Raw genomic sequence first — 20,325 nt, forward strand, 5'->3', positions numbered from 1 at the left:
GGATGGAACATCACGTGATCGCTCTGAGCGAATCAACGAGCTGTTCTGACACCGGCTGAGATTAGCGGGTACTTCGCTGAAATGCGCTGAGGTAAATATGAAAAAAAAATATGGATCGTCAAATATTTTGAGTTCGGCCATGTTCGTCCCAGGCTCAATGGCCATGTCTATGCCAAATATCAAGCACGTGAGCCTCTCCGTTTCGGAGTCTATCGGTATTACACACACACACACACACACACACACACACACACACACACACACACACACACACACACACACACACACACACACACACACACACACACACACACACACACACACACACAAACTGTGTTTTATATATATATATAGATGATTTAAAAAAAAGTCATTTATGGAACACCCGTCCCCCCCACCACCCCAAAAACATCTCTCACCCCCCCCCATGTCAAATATTCATGATACATCAATATCGCAGGTTATCATGTAGCTTCCTTGGAATTGCTCGCCTTTTACAATTTCGATGATCACAATACAAAAACACACACAAAAAGAAAAAGCAACCAACTTCTTTAATGCAGGACTCGCCTCTGTTTACAAACGAAAACGTCATCACACTTCAAAATTACAGAAAAATTGATCATATAATTCTGTTGTTAAATCAATATTTATAACAGTTTTCAGTAGACATTGAAAGCAGGAATACAGAATACTGAGTATAATACACTACATAACTACTTTTAGTACGTTACCGCAAACAGTTCACAAAAGGAGACAGAAGGAAGACAAATACATTACCCTAAAAATAAAAGGTTCAAAATAGAACTACAGTTATCGTATGTTATAAACTTAATGATCTCACAAATCCAAAAACATTATTTTATGCAGATCAAAACAGAAGTTCTTCCAAAAGCTCCATTATGACAGGGAAATATAAAAAAGCTTTTCTCTCGTCTAGACCATGAAGGAATAATCTGCACCGACCAAACTGGGCACAGATCCTTAACTCTTTTCTATGTAGTTTCCATCCACTGCCACACACTTTTCCCATCGCCGAGTGAGTTTCCTGATGCCATTGGAATAGAAGTCATGTTTTTGGCTCCGAAACCAGGATTCCACTGCAAGGACGACCTCCTCATCACTTCCAAATCGCTTTCCACGAAGATGTGACTTCAGCATAGGGAAGAGGAAGTAGTCCGACGGGGTGAGGTCAGGTGAATGCGGTGGGAACGGCACAGGTTCAAAACCACAATCCTTCGCACACCGCACCGCGTCGACAGATGTATGAGATGGAGTACCGTCGTGAAGAAGTTGCACGCCTTTTGTGAGGACCCCTTGTCTTTTGCATTCCATTTGTGCACGGAGTTTTTTCAGGAGATCACTATAGTACTGTTCGGTGACCGTTTTCCCATGCCGCAGATAATCGGTCATGATAATGCCTTGCGAGTCCCAGAAAACCGATAGCAGCACTTTGCCTGATGACAGTTGCACTTTGGCCTTCTTTAGAATGGGGGAAGACTGGAGCTTCCATTGCACGCTGGCCTTTGTTCCTGGGTCGAAATGATGGATCCAGGCTTCATCAAGGGTGACGAGACGCGTGAACCAATCGGTCGGATGAGCGGTGCACAAGGCAAGAAGCGCTACGGAATGATCTGCTCTCCGAGTCTTCTGCTGGGGCGTCAGCACACGAGGAACCCATTGTGTTGCCACCTTTTTCATGTTCAGTTGGTGACGAATCATTTCACACACCGACCCGTGACTAATCCCAACCGTTTGCACAATTTTGTCGATACAAATGCGGCGATCTTGGAGCACCATTTTTTCCACCTTTTCCACCGTTTCCTCATTGTGAGCACTTGCAGGCCGTCCGCTCCTAGGTTCGTCATAGATGCTCAACCGACCACACTTAAATTGTCTACACCAATGTTTCACAACATCATAAGAGGGTGTAACACCGGCATACACCGCAAACATTTCATCATGGATTTTTTGAGGCATCTTTCCCTGCAAATGCAGGAACTTGATCACTGCTCGATACTCCAGTTTTTCCATCTTCAATGGAGCCTCCACTTTACTGCACATTAATTACTGCAACTCCCTGGAAGGAATAGATACATGCTTTTAATTTCACAACAATACTTTAGAAAGACCGACCGTCACACACGTATCAAGTCTTATTCCTTCATGGTCAGGGGAGAAAAACCTTTGACTCCTTCTCACAACATCCGTTTGCGTATCAGCAATTGATAAACAAGTTGCACAGGAAAGAAAAAAAAAACATCATCGGCGAAAAGCTAACAACTCAAAAAAGGAAAAAAGATTAATAAAGCACATCAAAAACAAAATTGTTCCCATTCTTGAATAAATAAAGTTCATCCAAATATTGACAATAAGAATAAATCAATGACTAAACCATTGTTTTGTGAACTACAGGGTGAGTCAATGGAACGTGACGATTTTTAAAGCGTTATTGTGGTGAACTGGGTTGAATAAAAAGCCAAATGCTTTCAGGTGAAAAAACAGCAGTAAAATTCAATTTATGAATCTGTACTTGTTTTTTATGCTTCCCCAGACAAAGTAGCCGGAGACGTTACGTTTTCAGGTTGTTCATCCATATGTACGAGCTAAACCTCGTTTTTCTCAGCAACCATATGTCCGATTGAGACGAAACTTTCAGGGTAGGAGTGACACCAATGCAGAATGTTTTGATGACAATTGTGACGTCATAGGTTACGTGGCATGGTAGCCATCTTTGATGAAAAGCAAATAATAGTAAAATTATTTCTCGGAAACCACTGAACGGAAAAATTTGAAACTTGGCACATTGTCAAGTACTCCCAATGGGGAACAAAAGCATGATAATGATGACATCATAGGTGAAGTGGTATACCAGCCAAAAATGTTATCGAATTCCTTATCCTAAAAATCTGAAATTGCATGCACATGATCTATGACCCATTTGTATTGAAATATTAAATTTATGACATCAATGGTCACATGGTTTGGCAGCCATATTGGATTGAAGGGTAATATCAAATAATTATATTTCTGAAGCCACTCACCCTATCGATGCGAAATTTTACAAATATCATCTAGCAGCACTGTTGGATATAGTTTTAAAATGATGATGTCATAGGTCATGCGATTTGGCAGCCATCTTGGATAGAAAAACGAACCTTATCCGATCAACATGAAACTTCACAAACGTGATCCCCATCCCATACATATGCAGTGATGGCATCTACCCATTGTGGGACTATGCGGAGGCATATTGGCGACAGTCGCATTGTTCTAGTTTTTTAAATATCTTTTAGGTGGCCTCCACCAAAACGGATACATTCATGTAATCTCGACCTGAAATCGTCCATAACCCGTTGCAATAAACCTGTCAATTGCTCGAATTTCTTCAGTGATGCGTTGTTTCAATGCCATGATGGTGTGAGGTTTGGTGGCATAAACTTTTGACTTCAAGTATCCCCATAAGAAGTAGTCGGGAGTCGTTAGATCAGGGGACCTAAGCGGCCAGTCGATATCTCCAAATCGGGAGACGACGTGCCCGGGAAACATGGATCGCAAAATTTCCATCGATGCCCGAGATGTGTGTGCCGTGGCACTATCCTGCTGGAACCAGATCTCACCATCGATGTCGTCACCAGGAAACTCTAACATTGCCAGCATTTGTCGATATCGTTCCGAGTGTACGGTCACAGTGCGGTTACCTTCGTCAAAAAAGTACGGTCCGATAATCCCAAAGGCAGAAACGCCACACCAAACTGACTTTTGCACTGTGCAATGGTCTTTGAAACATCTGCGCAGGTTGTTCGTCACTCCAATAACGGCAGTTCTGTTTGTTAACGAACCCGTAGAGGTGGAAATGCGCCTCGCCCGACATAATCAATTTGTGCAAAACAGCTGGATTTTCATTCAAAATGTCCATGAACTGCTTACAAAATTCCAGTCAAGCAACTTTATCGATTTCTTTCAGACTCTGCACATTTTTAAATTTATAGGGATGAAATTGGAGGTCATCGTGCAGAATACGGCAAACACTCATGACCGATATGTTCAACGCAGCCGATTGATGCCTGGCAGAGCGATTTGGACTCCGCAACACCGCTTCCCTAACTCTCCCAATGTTCTCCGGTGTGCGGACCGTTCGTGCACTGCCTACAAAGTGATCACAAATACTGCCGGTGTTATTTAATTTTTCCACCCACTTCAAAATAATGTTACGGGAAGGAATTCTACCGTGCCGTGCAACACCAAACTCACGTCTAAATCTTCTCTGCAACTGCACTACCGATTTGCATTCAAAAAATGCCTTCACTGCAAACACATGTTGCGGCACCGACCAGTTCTCCATACTGTCTCTCACTACACTGACAGGAGAAACTGTGTAGTGACACACAAGGCTTCCCCCACCACAGCATGCCTTTAGCTGTAGCTGCTTTCTGAAAACCGTCACATTCCATTGACCCACCCGTCAAAACAGTCACATTCCATATATCATACTATAAAAAGAGAATCACAAGCAATTTTCTCTTTATACCTTCTACAACGAGTCAGAGGAGCATTCAACAAGTGGTGATCAAATGCTGGCCTTGCAGAATAAATCGTTTCAATAATCCAGGATTTCTCAACAAAACCACTTGCTTGATCGTGTTCACAAATAACAAATGTGAGCTTAGTGAAGCGGTATGCTGTATCGTGACGAAGGCCCAAGCCCAAAATGACGTGAAAGCTCTCTCTCTCTCTCTCTCTCTCTCTCTTGTCGAATAAAACAGCACGAGTTGTTTCACTGCCACAATGTCAATATGTTACCTTTTAACCTCTCTCACATCGCTTTTCCATGAGCCTGGACACAATATACAAAAAGGTTAACAGAAGCAAATAACACACGCACAGAGAATTGTTCTTGCATTATAGAAGATGAGACTCAGCACCGCGACAGGCTCAATAGAACTGCGCTGGGATTGTGGGTGAGTGGATGGAAGTGTGGGCTTTAGAGTCGTCATTGCAGTATTAAAAACTACAAAAACAACTGCACATGAATACTACCCTGGGAAAAGTTAAATAAAAAGGTAAAAAAACCAAAAGGATAATAATATAATAGTCGAAGTTCAGATTTAAAAATCATGTTGGATGCAACGCATGCCGGGTAATAAGCCTGAAACCAATGGTGTATTCACTTCCGTGTCATGCAAAGCCATGCAATGAAAAATGTAAATAAATAAAAAAGTCGTTTTTCAATCTACTTTAAATGATCACATTGTACACACAGGTAGGCACCCAGTGCTCTTTTTTTTCATTGCCCTTTACCAGCAAAGAAGTATTCTACACCGTGTGTTATTAACTCACCCTCTCTACCTTCTCATAATGGAGCCATTCCTTAAATTGCTTCGGTCCAACACTCGGATTGTCCGCTCTTCTCCAGCCCTGACAAAATGTGAAATACAATTCGACCTTAAGGTGTTGTTGGAGCTGGGGAACAGAAAAGTCACTGCAGTGAATGAATATTAATGCAAGGTTGTTGTGGCAGCAAATGCTCATCTCCAATAACTCCTTCAGTCAATATGCCTCGCATTGCCATGATGTACACAATATTTCCTAAAGCTGGCCAGCGAGTGCTCCTTGCTTTTAAACCTCAAGCTACGTCTTTCCAGCTGTGGTAACATTGAGTATTTCATGTTATGGATCACTAGACTATCGAAAATTATGTGAAAAAAAATGAAAAGACCTTTTATTTAGAAAACCCAAAATGATCTTCATATTTTATAATACTGTTACAGATACGACTTTGATGGTATGGTGGGCCGAGCGGGATGGCCGCCGTATCCGTACAAGTTACCCGATTGTGCCCGAATGTTGACTAATCGCGCTACGCTGGCTCAATTGGAAAGAGAAGACACCCGGCTGGGTTATAATGACACAATACGACACCAGGGGTTCAGTTCTCAAGTATATTCGTACGGAAAAAGGTTAGATTACAGGGACAAGAGGGAAACATAGGAAGGTGGGCACTTAGACACACTCTTATATTAACCCTAGACAGACCACAGATAAACGGGACAAGGCTCACTCACACGGGGTTTGATGGCCAGGAAAGCGGCAGTCGATGGCTCAGGTGCACCTGGCTCAGGGACAGAATCACGTACGGTGGTGTCCAGCAGATGCGGGGAGGTCGCTCAGCGCTCGGGAGGGTGGCGTCTTGTCCTTCCAAGCTCGGGGCGCATCTCACGTCACGTCCGGCGCGGGGCCGCGTATATCCGGCGGGGAGTGACACGCCCTCGCTCGTTAGCTCCGCCCCATATGGCATCGGCCCATGGCTTCTCATTGGGTGCGGGGGTTACCGGCTCCGCCCTTGACGAGGGGCCGACAGGGAGCCCCCTTCTGGGTAACCCCGTCGAGCACATGTTCAATGGCGGCCAACCGAGCCGGAGTGAGGACGCAAAGCCGCTGTTGTTGTGGTTGTTGTTGGAGCTTGAGATGATGGGAAGAGATGCGGGGAGGTATGGGAAGGTCCTAAACTCCTACTGGTGCCATATCATCACATTCTGGTGCAACGAAGAGTCATAATTAATGGAAACAAGTCCTTAACTGACATAGATTAAGAATAACTAGCAAGATGTCCTATAATTGTCTACGTGTGGTGCGGGGGACCTGGGCACGACATTTAATGGGGGAATGAAGGGGAAGATCGGCTCTAATGGGTGTTGTTTACAGACAATGGGACTAGGGAATGGGGTAAGGGGAGAGTTGGGGAGTATCGGAGAAGATAGGGGAATATTTACAAGCGGATATGGAGGCCAAATTCCATATTCGCAACATTGCACCCTTCTCTACCCTCGGGGCGTCCCGACCCGATAAATTTTTACCTACTTTAGTGTGGCACGCAATGTAGTTCCCTCTACTATTAACTCTACCCTGAGTGCGACAGTTTTATAGATATTCACAAATGAGTAAATATGTCCCCCTGCGACGTTGCACCCTTCTCCTCTCAGAAACACACCCACAGGATAACCGAATCCGGAAAGAATCCTCAAACTAAACATACAGCCGGTAGGGAACATTATTTACAAGACTACGCTGATATTTACACTACGATCCAGGACCTGTCTTTGGAGGAACACATGCAGATGTTATGCATAGAGAGAGCGCGCTTGCCAACATCGATACACCAACCCACGAGTGCTCTGTGGCCGACGGCCTTTAATAACGTGCAGAGCACCCTTCCCGCGCATCAAAAGCACCACCCCACCACCAATCGGTGCAGTCACCATTGTTCATTGGAATAAAAATAACTTCAACAACCCCTAACCCTGCAGGTGTCTCTTGCTCTTCTTGTGGTGCACTTGGTGTTTAACTAAAAGTGGTTCACCTGTATGGCATAGGTGCCACGTTGACCCATAGGTCCATCCCCGGGTGGTGCTTGGCCGCAAACGAACTGCGGTCCATCGTGGGTGGCCACAAACATTGCGGTCCATATGGTGTATCGATCCCGGCAGCAAGCAGCGAAAGTGCAGGCCCACAACTGCGTCGCCAGCACCTCTCTCTCCTCTCTCTCTACCCCAAAGCCAGATCCTCGGAGGTGGGAGACAAAAACAAGACAAGTGAGCAAGGTGGTAAGGGCGCAAAAGTGCACGCAATGCAAGGTGATGCACACTGGGGGCACATGGGAACCAGGTGAGACAGGTACGTTCCTACCGTACGCCCCCCCCCACCAGGTAACCTACATGGCCCCTCCCTTACCCCTTACTGTATCAACAAAACACAACACTACCCATAAACATCTACTTTACAAATCCACAAACATCCCTACTGTCTTCCCCGTTCCTCCCATATACCAAATTCGTCTTCTCTCCCTCCTAACCAATCAAATTTGCCATTTTCAACTCTCATCAAAATTTGCCATTTCCAATTCATCATCAGTCCCTCCTAGGGAGGGAGAGATGGAATCACCCCAATGTCTCATCCACGTCGTGATGCGTCTCACAAATCCAACAGCAATTCTCATTTCTGCAACACAAACAAAGAAAACACAGGTGTGGAGTCATCATCATCACCACAGGTAAGTGGCTGCGTATGGTGCGACAGGTTCATCAATCCTAACTATCTCCTAAATGACTTTAACAACTTTACACTACCCGGGGTCTTTCTCCGGCCAACCCATTGGCCCTCTTACACTATGGGTTCTAAAAACCAATTCCCATTGGCCAAACTGTGGTGCTCTTCAATTTGGGGTCTCACTCCCCCGATTCATCTCCCGGTGCCCTCGTACAATTTCTGGGCTGTGGCGTGTACCTCTCCCAGTGGGTCTACCCACCTGCACCCCTCCACCACTGCAGTTGCCTCCGAGCTTACCTGCTCCTTACCCTAACCTAACTACCAGGGGAAGGCCCTCTGGCTCTCTCCCCACTCCGTGCCCTCTCTGGCACTGGGCTGCCCGATCCACACCCGGGATCCTCAGGCACCCACTCACAACTACTGGCTCCCAGAGCCCACCTGCGGCCTCACCTGGCCGACATCCTCACAGTGGTGGAGTGCCCAACCAACTACACACACTAACAGGCTACACGCCCAGCCATTTCCACAACACTAATGCACCCATTCACAACACCATTCTGCAACCGCACCACAAATGCCAATATCCAACCATAATTTACCTGCTCCCTCTACCTAACACTTACACTACCCGCCCCGGGTACTCGTGAAAGGGGGTCCACTCTTCCCCCATCCACACCTTCGCACCATGCACACCACTCCGTACCACTTACTCCAACTCTCTCCACACACCTGTACCTGCACACCTGTGTTCTCACACCTGGTGCCACCTGCACCCTTCTCTCCCCAAGCGCATTCGCGCTGATCCACACACTCACTACTCATACACTGCTCCACACACCTGTCCAGTTGCACACCTGTGCAATCACACCTGTTCAATTCTCACAAACACGGCATCATCTCAGCTAACTACTCCCTTCTGAAACTTGCGCTTCCCAGTCGTCCCTTTAAACTATTGCGCTCCCACGTCATTATCATCCACACTAATCTACCTGCGTCCCCACTACAGGTATCAGTCACTAACTAAACTTAACGTTACCTAATGTCATCTTCGCTAGATCCCTACACACCATATCCTAACCCACCCGGGCTAGTTTTCACTGCCATACACCCCATAAGCTATTGCTCCTTTGCCCCCCACCTGTGAGGGATGGTGGATTTGCCATCCCACCACATCGGGGGTCTCTCACTACCAATTTTGCACATCAAATTTCAACAAATTAAAAATTTGCCAATCACTGCCCATCATCTGCCAATCACTACTGCCAATCCCTTGCCAATCATCAAATTTTGTTTTTCTCTAATTTTGGGTCCAAAACACTAACCTCATCACCCAGTCGACTCACTAATACCTCTCGGTGCGCCACTCCCTGTCCAAAGCCCGGCTTCGTGAAGCCAAGCAATGGATGCTGGTTGTTTTGTGCCAGCGGCTGGATGCGTCCGGCATTCGGGGCAGGGACGGGGGCTTACCCGGGCCGAGATCCCACGCACCACCTCGGCGTGGAGCCATCCAATGTCCCGATCTCGACCTGCCGGCACGTCTCAACAAAACGTGGTCGCCATAACGACCCTTCCTATCCAGCTGCCCGCTCCGCCTAGTGGAGCCCGGCCGCGGCCGTTCCAAGCGAGGCATAGCGTGGATCGCGTACGGCGGTTCTTTCGAAACCGCCGTGGTTCGGATCCCCGCTGATCCTCGCGGCACGCGAAGCTGCCCGACGCGCACCGAGGGCCTGATTCGGCTATAAGTCGTTCTAAACTCTACCCCGTTTAATGTCGATGCTTCACCTGCATGCTTACACCCCGCAGCCCGTTCCTTGCTCACACATCCAGCTGTGCCCATGCTCCTCGTACCGTTCCTTACACACCCAGGCACACCCATTCCACTCACAGCCTTGGTCACACACCTGACCACCGAACACTTTGGCACACATTCGTTGGTAGCACACCTCACCAAAACACCTCTTCGCGCCCCCTCCTCTGTCACCTCCTCTGTGACAATCACAGGTGTGCTCTCATTCGCACACCCAACCACGTGCCTCACTACCAATTCCAGCGTGCATTCCCACTCACGCTCTACCATTCCAGGTGTGCATCCTTCCATCCCAGGTGTACATCCTCGCTCACCTGTCACAACTAACTCACGCTCCATGTCACTCTCACTACTTTCACCTCCATTCTTGACAGCGCACTCACCCTTACTCTTGACAGCGCAGTCTTTCCCCATGCACCTGTCCGTCACACACCTTTCTCGCGCACACTCTCCCGTTACACCCTCTGTAACACTCACCACAGGTGGACACCCTTCCTTACTTCTGACAGCGCACTCTTTCCTCATGCACCTGTCCGTCACACACCTTCCTCGCGCACACTCTCCCGTTACACCCTCTGTAACACTCACCACAGGTGGACACTCTTCCTTACTTCTGACAGCGCACTCTTTCCTCATGCACCTGTCCGTCACACACCTTTCTCGCGCACACTCTCCCGTTACACCCTCTGTAACACTCACCACAGGTGGACACTCTTCCTTACTTCTGACAGCGCACTCTTTCCTCATGCACCTGTCCGTCACACACCTTTCTCGCGCACACTCTCCCGTCACACCCTCTGTAACACTCACCACACCGCGCTTCCATGTGCTCCCTCGCACACGCGCTACGACCGACTCACTCTCGCCAGCACACTCACTCCTTGGCACACACTTTTTCCTCACACACCCCAGAGTCGGACTTTCTTGCACACCTCCTTTTTCGCACACCAGACCTGTCGCACACTTCACCAACGGCCTCTCACGAACACCCGGGTCTATCTCGACCCCCAAGCTTATTAAATCCCCTGGCGCATCATACGCACGACCATATTGGTCACCACTTACACCGGGTCCTCTTCCTCTTCGCTTCTCCTCCATCACCTGCGAATCCCTCATCCGGTTAATGAGCACGTCATCACGATCCAAACACAGACTTTGGACCAATTCTTTTATCTCCTCTTTTATTTCTTTCTTATCCCCTCTCCGTCGCTTCTTAATTTCGCTCATCCCTTCTTCCACTTCTTCTAATTTGTGCTTCACCTCTTTTATTCCCCGGTACGTCTCCTCAAGCTCGTCCTCCAAGGCTACCTTGACCGTTTCCATGTGCGTCCTCACCTGCCGGTCCTTCGTCTCCATTACCTCTACCACCTCGTCCAACCTCGTTGTCAGTCCCTCACGTACCATCTGACATTCCCTCTTCGTCGCCACCAAGTCATCTTTTAGTTCTCTCTGTGTCGCTTTTAAACCTCCTAATACCGCAGTGTTCCTTTGAACCTGCTCCACTAACTCCGTCTGTCCCACCGTCAGCTGCTCCACCTCCTGCGTCAGGTCCTCTATGCCCCCTTGTAACTTTACAGTCCCCTTTCTCACCTCTTTCTCCATGCGCTCCTTACAGTGCCTCACCTCCTCGCGCACTCCTCCGACCTCCTCACTCACTCCTCTTCTGATCTCCTCTCCCATCACTTGCATCTCCTGCCCAGATGCCACCCTCATCTGCTCCATTTCCTCCCTGTGAGCATCCAGTTTGGTTTCTACCCCCATTCTGACCCCCTCTATCTGCTGCTCCATTTGTTTAACTTCCCTTTCCGCTTGGTCCCTCATGTCCCTCAATTTGCCTTCCATACTGTTTTCTAACCCCTCTAACCCTTTTTGCATCCCTTCCATTTGATTCTCTTGAGCGGCCATTCTGTTTTCTACCCCCGTTAACCCATTCTTTACTTCTTTTATCCCGTTGTCTAACTCCTCAAAATTATTGTCTAACTTCTCAATTTTCTTGTCTAACTCCTCAAAATTATTGTCTAACTTCTCAATTTTCTTGTCTAACTCCTCAAAATTATTGTCTAACTTCTCACTGGTACCCCTCGCTTCGTCCCTCATTACCCCCAATTGCTCACTCCGAGCCCTCGCTTCGTCCCTCATTACCCCCATTTGGCCCTCCAATCGCTCACCCTGAGCATCCATCCGGTTCCCCAACCGCTCACTATTAGCCCTCGTTTCCTCCCTCATTTTCTCGCTATTCTGGGCCATAAGGGCCTTCATTTGTATGAAAAAAAGGCCCCAATCCATCGGGGGCGCTGCCACGGTCGCTGGCGCGGTGATCAGCGAGGCGCCATTTTGCGCGCCCGCTTCTTCGTGCGTGACGGCGCTATTTTGCGAACCTGCCGCCCTCACTGCTTCGCTCTCCTCCTGTCCCTCATTTTGGTCCTGGATCGACCCTACCTCACTCTCCCCTACCGGACCCCAGCCGTCTTGATCCGCCATAGCGCGACTTGCAAAATTCGAGTTTCGTAAAACAAAACAAATTTCGGCCGCTCCAAATTTTGACCAAATTTTTTTTTTTCCTCTATTCGTTTTTTTTTTTTTCTTCAAAATTTGGTCGGGCCTCGAATCTCACTCCCGACACCAATTGTTACAGATACGACTTTGATGGTATGGTGGGCCGAGCGGGATGGCCGCCGTATCCGTACAAGTTACCCGATTGTGCCCGAATGTTGACTAATCGCGCTACGCTGGCTCAATTGGAAAGAGAAGACACCCGGCTGGGTTATAATGACACAATACGACACCAGGGGTTCAGTTCTCAAGTATATTCGTACGGAAAAAGGTTAGATTACAGGGACAAGAGGGAAACATAGGAAGGTGGGCACTTAGACACACTCTTATATTAACCCTAGACAGACCACAGATAAACGGGACAAGGCTCACTCACACGGGGTTTGATGGCCAGGAAAGCGGCAGTCGATGGCTCAGGTGCACCTGGCTCAGGGACAGAATCACGTACGGTGGTGTCCAGCAGATGCGGGGAGGTCGCTCAGCGCTCGGGAGGGTGGCGTCTTGTCCTTCCAAGCTCGGGGCGCATCTCACGTCACGTCCGGCGCGGGGCCGCGTATATCCGGCGGGGAGTGACACGCCCTCGCTCGTTAGCTCCGCCCCATATGGCATCGGCCCATGGCTTCTCATTGGGTGCGGGGGTTACCGGCTCCGCCCTTGACGAGGGGCCGACAGGGAGCCCCCTTCTGGGTAACCCCGTCGAGCACATGTTCAATGGCGGCCAACCGAGCCGGAGTGAGGACGCAAAGCCGCTGTTGTTGTGGTTGTTGTTGGAGCTTGAGATGATGGGAAGAGATGCGGGGAGGTATGGGAAGGTCCTAAACTCCTACTGGTGCCATATCATCACATTCTGGTGCAACGAAGAGTCATAATTAATGGAAACAAGTCCTTAACTGACATAGATTAAGAATAACTAGCAAGATGTCCTATAATTGTCTACGTGTGGTGCGGGGGACCTGGGCACGACATTTAATGGGGGAATGAAGGGGAAGATCGGCTCTAATGGGTGTTGTTTACAGACAATGGGACTAGGGAATGGGGTAAGGGGAGAGTTGGGGAGTATCGGAGAAGATAGGGGAATATTTACAAGCGGATATGGAGGCCAAATTCCATATTCGCAACAATACTTTACCCCTCACGTGAAGCACAAAGCAGGTTAAGCAATTGGTTCACTCTCTGTCTTCAGATGCCAATGTATGTTCAAGGTACTGTACGACTTAATGACATTCATCTATATACACTACTCACAATAAGTTAGGGATATTGGCAGGTTCTTCGGTGTGGTTGATTTTGTGTATTGTGTTGAAAAAAGTTGTTGGTCCTAATTCTATGGTTATTAATGTGCGAAAAAACACAGCATTCTTGATTTCAATACCATAACCCAAACCCCTATAAAAAAAATTAACTCACTCCCACAATATCCCTAACTTATTGTGAGTGGTGTATATATAAAATAAAGTTTTTGTTTGTTTGTCTGCACGCACTAATCTCCTGAACGGTGAAAGATAGGAGGAAACCGCTGAAACAAAAAATGTCGGGACGGGCCCCGGGGAAGGTTATAGGCTAGGTGGCGAGTCCGGCCGAGGCTGCCTCGGCCAAGCTAGGCCCATTTCGCCATAAATCTTCTTCTTTCAAAATTCTCTTGAAGTAAAACTTATGCACTTAATAGGAATATCTGACTGATTGCAACACATGCTTTCAAAATTCTCTCTCGCGGGGCCTGACAGAAGAAAGAACAAGGAATCGTTGAGCACGAACTGATACTGGGCTCACGTCAGACCTATGTACAGAAGATTACATTCATTCAAAAAGAACCCGGGAAACGCCGGGTGCATTCAGCTAGTACTACATATACAATCACGTGAAAAAGTAAGTACACCCCATGTAAAGTTTTGACTTTTTCAACATATTTCCACATACAGCTATTTGATCTTCATTTCAACAATATTGATAGATAAAGGTGATATAATATAACAAATATCATGAAACATTTACATTTTGTAGTCCATTGTATAATATAAATAAACATAAATGCAAATTTCGCATGTGGAAAACGTAAGTACACTCGTACAGCCTTGACTCTAATAGGTGGTATTGCCCCCTTTGGCAGAAACAACCTCAAGTAGGCGTTTCTTATAACTGTCTACCAGTCTCTGACATCGACTGGGAGAAAATTTTGCCCACTCCTCCATGCAGAATTCTTTCAGCTGTGCGATGTTTGAGGGGTTTCTTGCATGCACAGCTCGTTTCAAATCCTCCAACAACATCTCGATGGGATTTAGATCCGGGCTTTGACTTGGCCATTCCAGAACCCTCCATTTCTTTATTTTCAGCCATTCCTTGGTGGATTTACTGGTATGTTTAGGGTCATTGTCATGTTGCAAGGTCCACCTTCGGTTTCTGACAGATGGCCTCACATTATCCTCAAGCACCCTCTGGTACAATGAAGAATTCATAGTGGATTCTATGATGGTGAGCTGCCCAGGCCCTGATGCAGCAAAGCTGCCCCAAGCCATATTTCCACCACCATGCTTTACAGTTGGTATCAGGTTCTTGTGGTCAAATGCTGTCTTTGGTTTTCACCAAACATGTCTTCTCGTACTGTGGCCAAATAGCTCTACCTTTGACTCATCTGTCCAGAGCACATTGTTCCAGAAGTGCTGGTCTTTGCCCAGGTGTTCATTGGCAACCTTTAGTCTTGCCCTGATGTTCTTTCTGGACAGCAAAGGTTTCCTCCTGGCACACCTCCCATGTAGATCAAATTTGTGCAGCCTCTTTCTAATGGTAGACTCGTGCACTTTGACATCAACAGTGGCAAGAGCTACCTGTAGGTCCCGTGATGACATTCTGGGGTTCTTACAGACTTCTTTCAGCATCTTGCGGTCTGCTCTCGGGCTGAACTTGCTGGGGCGGCTTGTCCTGAACAAGTTGGCAGTTGTTTGGAATCTTCTCCACTTGCAGATGATCTTCCGGACAGTCGAATGATTGATTTCAAATTGTTTGGAGATCTTTCTAAATCCCTTCCCAGACTTGTAGGCATGTATAACCTTCTTTCTGAAGGCCTCAGAGAGCTCTTTTGATCTCGGCATGGTGACGCCGCACACTTCAACAACAAAGAGCAAACCAAACTAAATGTCTGAGGTTTAAATAAGACAGGTTCCTCCAAGATCCTCTCTAACGATGTTCTAATCATTTGCACCTGAGCTGGTGCACCCGATTCTAATTTTAGGTATTTGTAGTGATAAATGGAGGGGCGAACTTACTTTTTCCACATGCGAAATTTGCATTTATGTTTATTTAAATTATACAATGGACTACAAAATGTAAATGTTTCATGATATTTGTTATGTTATATCACCTTTATCTATCAATATTGTTGAATGAAGATCAAATAGCTGTATGTTGAAATATGTTGAAAAAGTCAAAACTTTACATGGGGTGTATTTACTTTTTCATGTGACTGTATTTTAACACTGTAGAAAATTAATCAGTAGACGAACCTGTAGTTTAGCAGAACTTTGGCTCTGAATTTGGCAAATTGTACTGAATATCGACTCGACTGTGCAATGTGCATGCACACACAGTGAGGTTGTTGTTTTGTTTACTCTGTCTACCTATCTGGCAGTCAAACTTGAAAATCTTCCAAACAGGAAACTTGCTGTTTTTAAAGGATGCATGAAAGAAAAATGACAGGCATGAAGAACTCATGTAACGTGTAAGATAAGGTAGTGTAAAAGACGGTGCATCAATGGCGGTAAACTTCCGATTCAATTTTTTTTTCCCCCAACAACCTTTAAAACTTTTATTTTATTTCAATTGAATTATATACTTGATCGGTGTAGAATGCAAATCGCCTTCTTGGCACATCCAAAAACCAGCAGTTCCGCAGTACTGGGACAAGATATTATGCCATCTCGAAGAATCAAATTTGCCACTCGCACTCTCAGCATTGGCGAGTATCAAGATGCAGACAAAACGGGAGCTCATAGAAAATATAGACCGTGATTGGAATTATGCAAAGCAAGACTTGAAAAGACCCTTCCCCATGTCCCTTTTCTCAAAATTGCATGGCGTAAGGTGTTCTACGAACTCCCTAGTTTTTGTGACATCACTGAAAGGCAAATCCTATAGTTTTAAAGATTTAAAAAAAAAACTAAACTTCAGTCACCAATATCACAAACCTTCCTCAAGAATGGATCAACTCTGATTCTCTTTATGATCAATCATCCCTAACTCGATCTTCAAATAGTGGAGTCTGGTCATACAGCACATCTCGCACAAACTCTTGCTTTTATTTCTGTTTGTCATTTACACTTTATCATTAGGTATAAGACTTAGCCCAAAATCAATACCTGCTTTTTAATTGAGCAATACAACTCTATCTTATGCAAAGGAGACTAAACAAATTCATTTTGTGGAAAGACCACAGGTTCAATCATCTATAAGCTCATCTGTTCCAAGTTGTTTTGGGAAGTGTAACACTCTAGGCCCTATTAGGACAATGTTCAACTGCCATGACCAATCCTTTATTTCTGTAGCAACAAAAAAATATATTTCAAACCTGAAAAGCAAAATAAAATGAGAGAAGAACACAGATTGAAAAAAAAAAAAAACATTCGCTGGTACATTTGTTTTTATTTTGACTGAAAAATTATTTTGATAACCACTTATTAAATGCCCCTCATACTACAACCCATCCATGTTGGAGTGGGAAATATAAAAAAACCATGGGGAGAAGTAAAAGGTTTTTAAAAACTTCCACAAGAAATACCAATCATAATACAATATTAAATGGACAGATACACGTCAACTGAACCACCTTGTGGAGGGGAGGTGGGAGAGGGTTAAAAAAAAAAAGAATAAAAGAAAGGAAAACTTCAATATGGATCTTGCTATGCCCTTTTGAGGCAGAAAATCCTAAACTAAGAAAAGAATAAGCCGAGTTGTATATTAAACAGACAGACGTACAACTACCGGTGAATGAAATGTTACAGATCACTGGGGTAAGGCTACAAAAGTACAGGACAGCGCAAAGGATGTAGGTAAATCTGAATCAATGAGGAAGCGATGTAATATGCATGCTCTGAGAGGCAATGGGGAATGTGACCATCGGTGTAGTAGCATGGCTCATACTAATGCCCTGCGCCATTGAAACTGGTACAGGAGCTACAGATACGGTTACAGGTGCCATGGTAACAGCAGGAGCTATGCTCAGCGTCGCAGGTAGTGGAGCCAGCGTTTCGGCTGCCAAAGCAACGGTAGGTGCAGGATTGGTGGGAGGAGCGGCGGCACCGACCGTTGCCACAAGATCCTGTTGAGGGACATGAGGAACGGCTCGTGCCTGCAGAGGCTGTCCACTCAGCGACGTGTACGTCGCCACGGCTGCGACCGGTGCCCGTGCAGCCAGCGACTGGTCACCAGTGGTCAACCCTACCACCTTGGTTTGTGCGCGAAGACGAGTGTTTTGCTCAAGCAATGCCTCATTGACGGCCGTAAGATCCGAAAGCTGCTTACGCAATTCTTCAACGCGACGCCGTAGAACCTGGTTCTCCTCCTGCAACAGCTGTGTATCACCAACACGTGGTATCAAGCCAAGCTCACTCCACGCTTCTTCAAGACGGCGACGCTTCAGTCGATTTAAGTCATATTCAGTTTCCAACACGGACTCGCCAAATGCATCAAAACGGTATCGTGGAAGCAGCGCAGCCATAGTTGGGAGAGGTGGAGGTGGTGGAAGCAAGCCAGACTCTGTACCCACCCCAGCTACGAGACTCTTTTCTATAGCATACTCCTCACGTGAAATATGACGGAACTTGCAAATTTTTCCTCGCAGACAGCTGCCATTCATGTAATCATGGCACACAGGAGTATCATCTTGCTTTATCTGCATTTCCCCACCAACGGTGAGTCCCAACCCTGTACTAATAGCCTGCTTCAAATGCGGGGACAATTCGCCAGTGCGTCTGTAGTATTCTTCGTCCCCCTTAGATGCGTGAATGAATTTGCAGTTCACCCGCGAGCAGCCACTGTTCTGAAAATCATGACAGAACGTGAGGTCGTATTTTTGAGTGGCCACTGCATTCATCTCGGTTAACTCTGGATGCATGTAGCGGCAACGCCTGCCACGCTGACACACGTTGCGCAGAAAATCGCGGCACACTGTCGCATCAGCACTAGCGCCTGCATCATCGCCGCTGCCATTGGGTATGCTATCAGCTTCAGACATAGCGCAGCGCAGCAACGCAATTGCAGGGGCAGCTCGCAGCAGCTGCAACACAGGCAGGCAGAGCGCAATATCAAAATGCAAGCTTCTGTACATTTTAAGGGGAATGAAAAACACGGTTTGTTTACTTGATCAATTTGCTTTAGCACATTTATGAGGTAGTCAGGCTGTGTATATCAGAGGAATGATAAAAAAATAAAATGGCACTCTTCTACGTCGAGACATAGATTGATATGTCTCCGCCCACATTATTGCATCATTATACATACTTGTACCAAGTTTGACTTGGATCCCTTCAGCCGTTCTTAAGTTATCATGGTAACTAATATTTTTTACTCAACATGACCTTTGACCTCTTTATGCCATAATCCAATCAATTTATCTTTGCATCATAATATATAATTGTACCATGTTTGGTGAAAATCCCATGACTAGTTCACAAGTTAGCACAGCAACAGCATTTTTACCTTACGACACAGCTGACGTTTGACCTCTTGATCCCAAAATCGAAACAGTTCATCTTTACCTTACTATAAATACCTGCACCAAGTTGAACTTGGATCCCTTCAGCCGTTCTCAAGTTATCATGGAAACGAAAACCCATCACGGTCGGACGGACAGACAACCCAAAACCAATGCCTCCAGCGACTTAGTCAGAGGAGGCATAAAAAACACTCAAGAAAGGAAAATACTGTACATACATAGGTATGTTAATGCTAGGAAAATAACAATAGCGTTCTCACAACCGCACACAATGGATGTTACTCTGTTCCTCTTATTACTCAATAATACACCCATTAACCCAGGCTTGCTCAATGTAAAGAAGAAAAAAAACACCTTTAGAGGCCATTTTTCCCCGCAAGCAGGGGCTGGCCTTTTTCGGGGACCGTGGTTGTTGTTGTTTTTTGGTCCCCTTTTTGAAGCAATGTTTTACGGCCGGATGCCCTTCCTGACGCCAACCCTTTTTGTCGCCTTTTTACGACAAACAGGGAATTACCAGTGAACTGGTACTCAATTTGCCGACCTCGGAAGGATGACAGGCTGAGTCAACCCCCTGGCGTTAATTCAGCGATTGACCGGGATTCGAACCCAGGATCCTAGGATCCTAAGCCCTCACCCTAGCCGCTTGCCCAATACTAATCCTAAGCCCTCACCCTCGCTCAATGTAGAACCTTTCAATTAAAATACATCTCGTCACTGAACTACTCCTTCAAACTTTTGTGAAATACCAAACTTCTGGTATTCCAGACTGAAATACCAAACTTCTGTTATTTGTGAAATTCCAAACTTCTTCTGGTACTTCTGGTCTACCTCACCTGTGTGTATGTACTAAGACATAAGGGGGAAGGGGGGGTGGAGGGTGTTCAACCTTTTTCTTTTTTTTCAACTCAACTTATTTTTTCCACTTAAATCTTCAACTTCAATAGTTTATAAAAATGTAATATCACGTATATTACAAATACATTTGTGCAAAAGAAATGTTTGTACAGGGTGAGCCAGAAATAGTCATTTTTGAAATTTGTGTGAAGGAAATAAAAAAATTGTATTTCAAAATAAATTCATTCATGATATTGAAGTACATGACATGCATTTTTATTATTTTTATTTTTTACTGATTTAGTTTTATTTTTTTGCAGGCAAAACACTTGTGACCATGTGGAACTGGTCGGGTGAAGAACGCGCTTTCGCCATCAAAACT

The 20,325-nt window shown here is 46.0% G+C and overlaps 1 protein-coding gene across 17 annotated transcripts in view; it reads right to left on the reverse strand.

Annotated features, from left to right (window-relative positions):
- Window positions 1-536: 536 nt before the first annotated feature.
- Window positions 537-20,325, reverse strand: part of ZC3H10 (zinc finger CCCH-type containing 10) — a 34,951-nt gene continuing 15,162 nt past the window's right edge. For 2 of the 17 annotated variants that reach the window (XM_078782606.1, XM_078782608.1), the window contains 3 exons: window positions 5,341-5,418; window positions 4,532-4,837; window positions 537-2,080 (listed from right to left, as the gene is read on the reverse strand). In XM_078782606.1, the coding sequence (XP_078638732.1) occupies window positions 985-2,064 (1,080 nt within the window). In that variant the 5' untranslated portion in view covers window positions 2,065-2,080; window positions 4,532-4,837; window positions 5,341-5,418 and the 3' untranslated portion in view covers window positions 537-984. Of the gene's footprint in view, window positions 2,081-4,531; window positions 4,838-5,340; window positions 5,763-13,530; window positions 13,797-16,676; window positions 18,672-20,325 lie in introns of those variants that run through there. The other 15 variants (XM_078782609.1, XM_078782604.1, XM_068123700.2 and 12 more) reach the window with 12 other exon arrangements.

The sequence above is a fragment of the Myxine glutinosa genome, chromosome 7 (assembly GCF_964187855.1).
Source record: "Myxine glutinosa chromosome 7, kmMyxGlut1.1, whole genome shotgun sequence".
NCBI lineage: Eukaryota > Metazoa > Chordata > Myxini > Myxiniformes > Myxinidae > Myxine > Myxine glutinosa.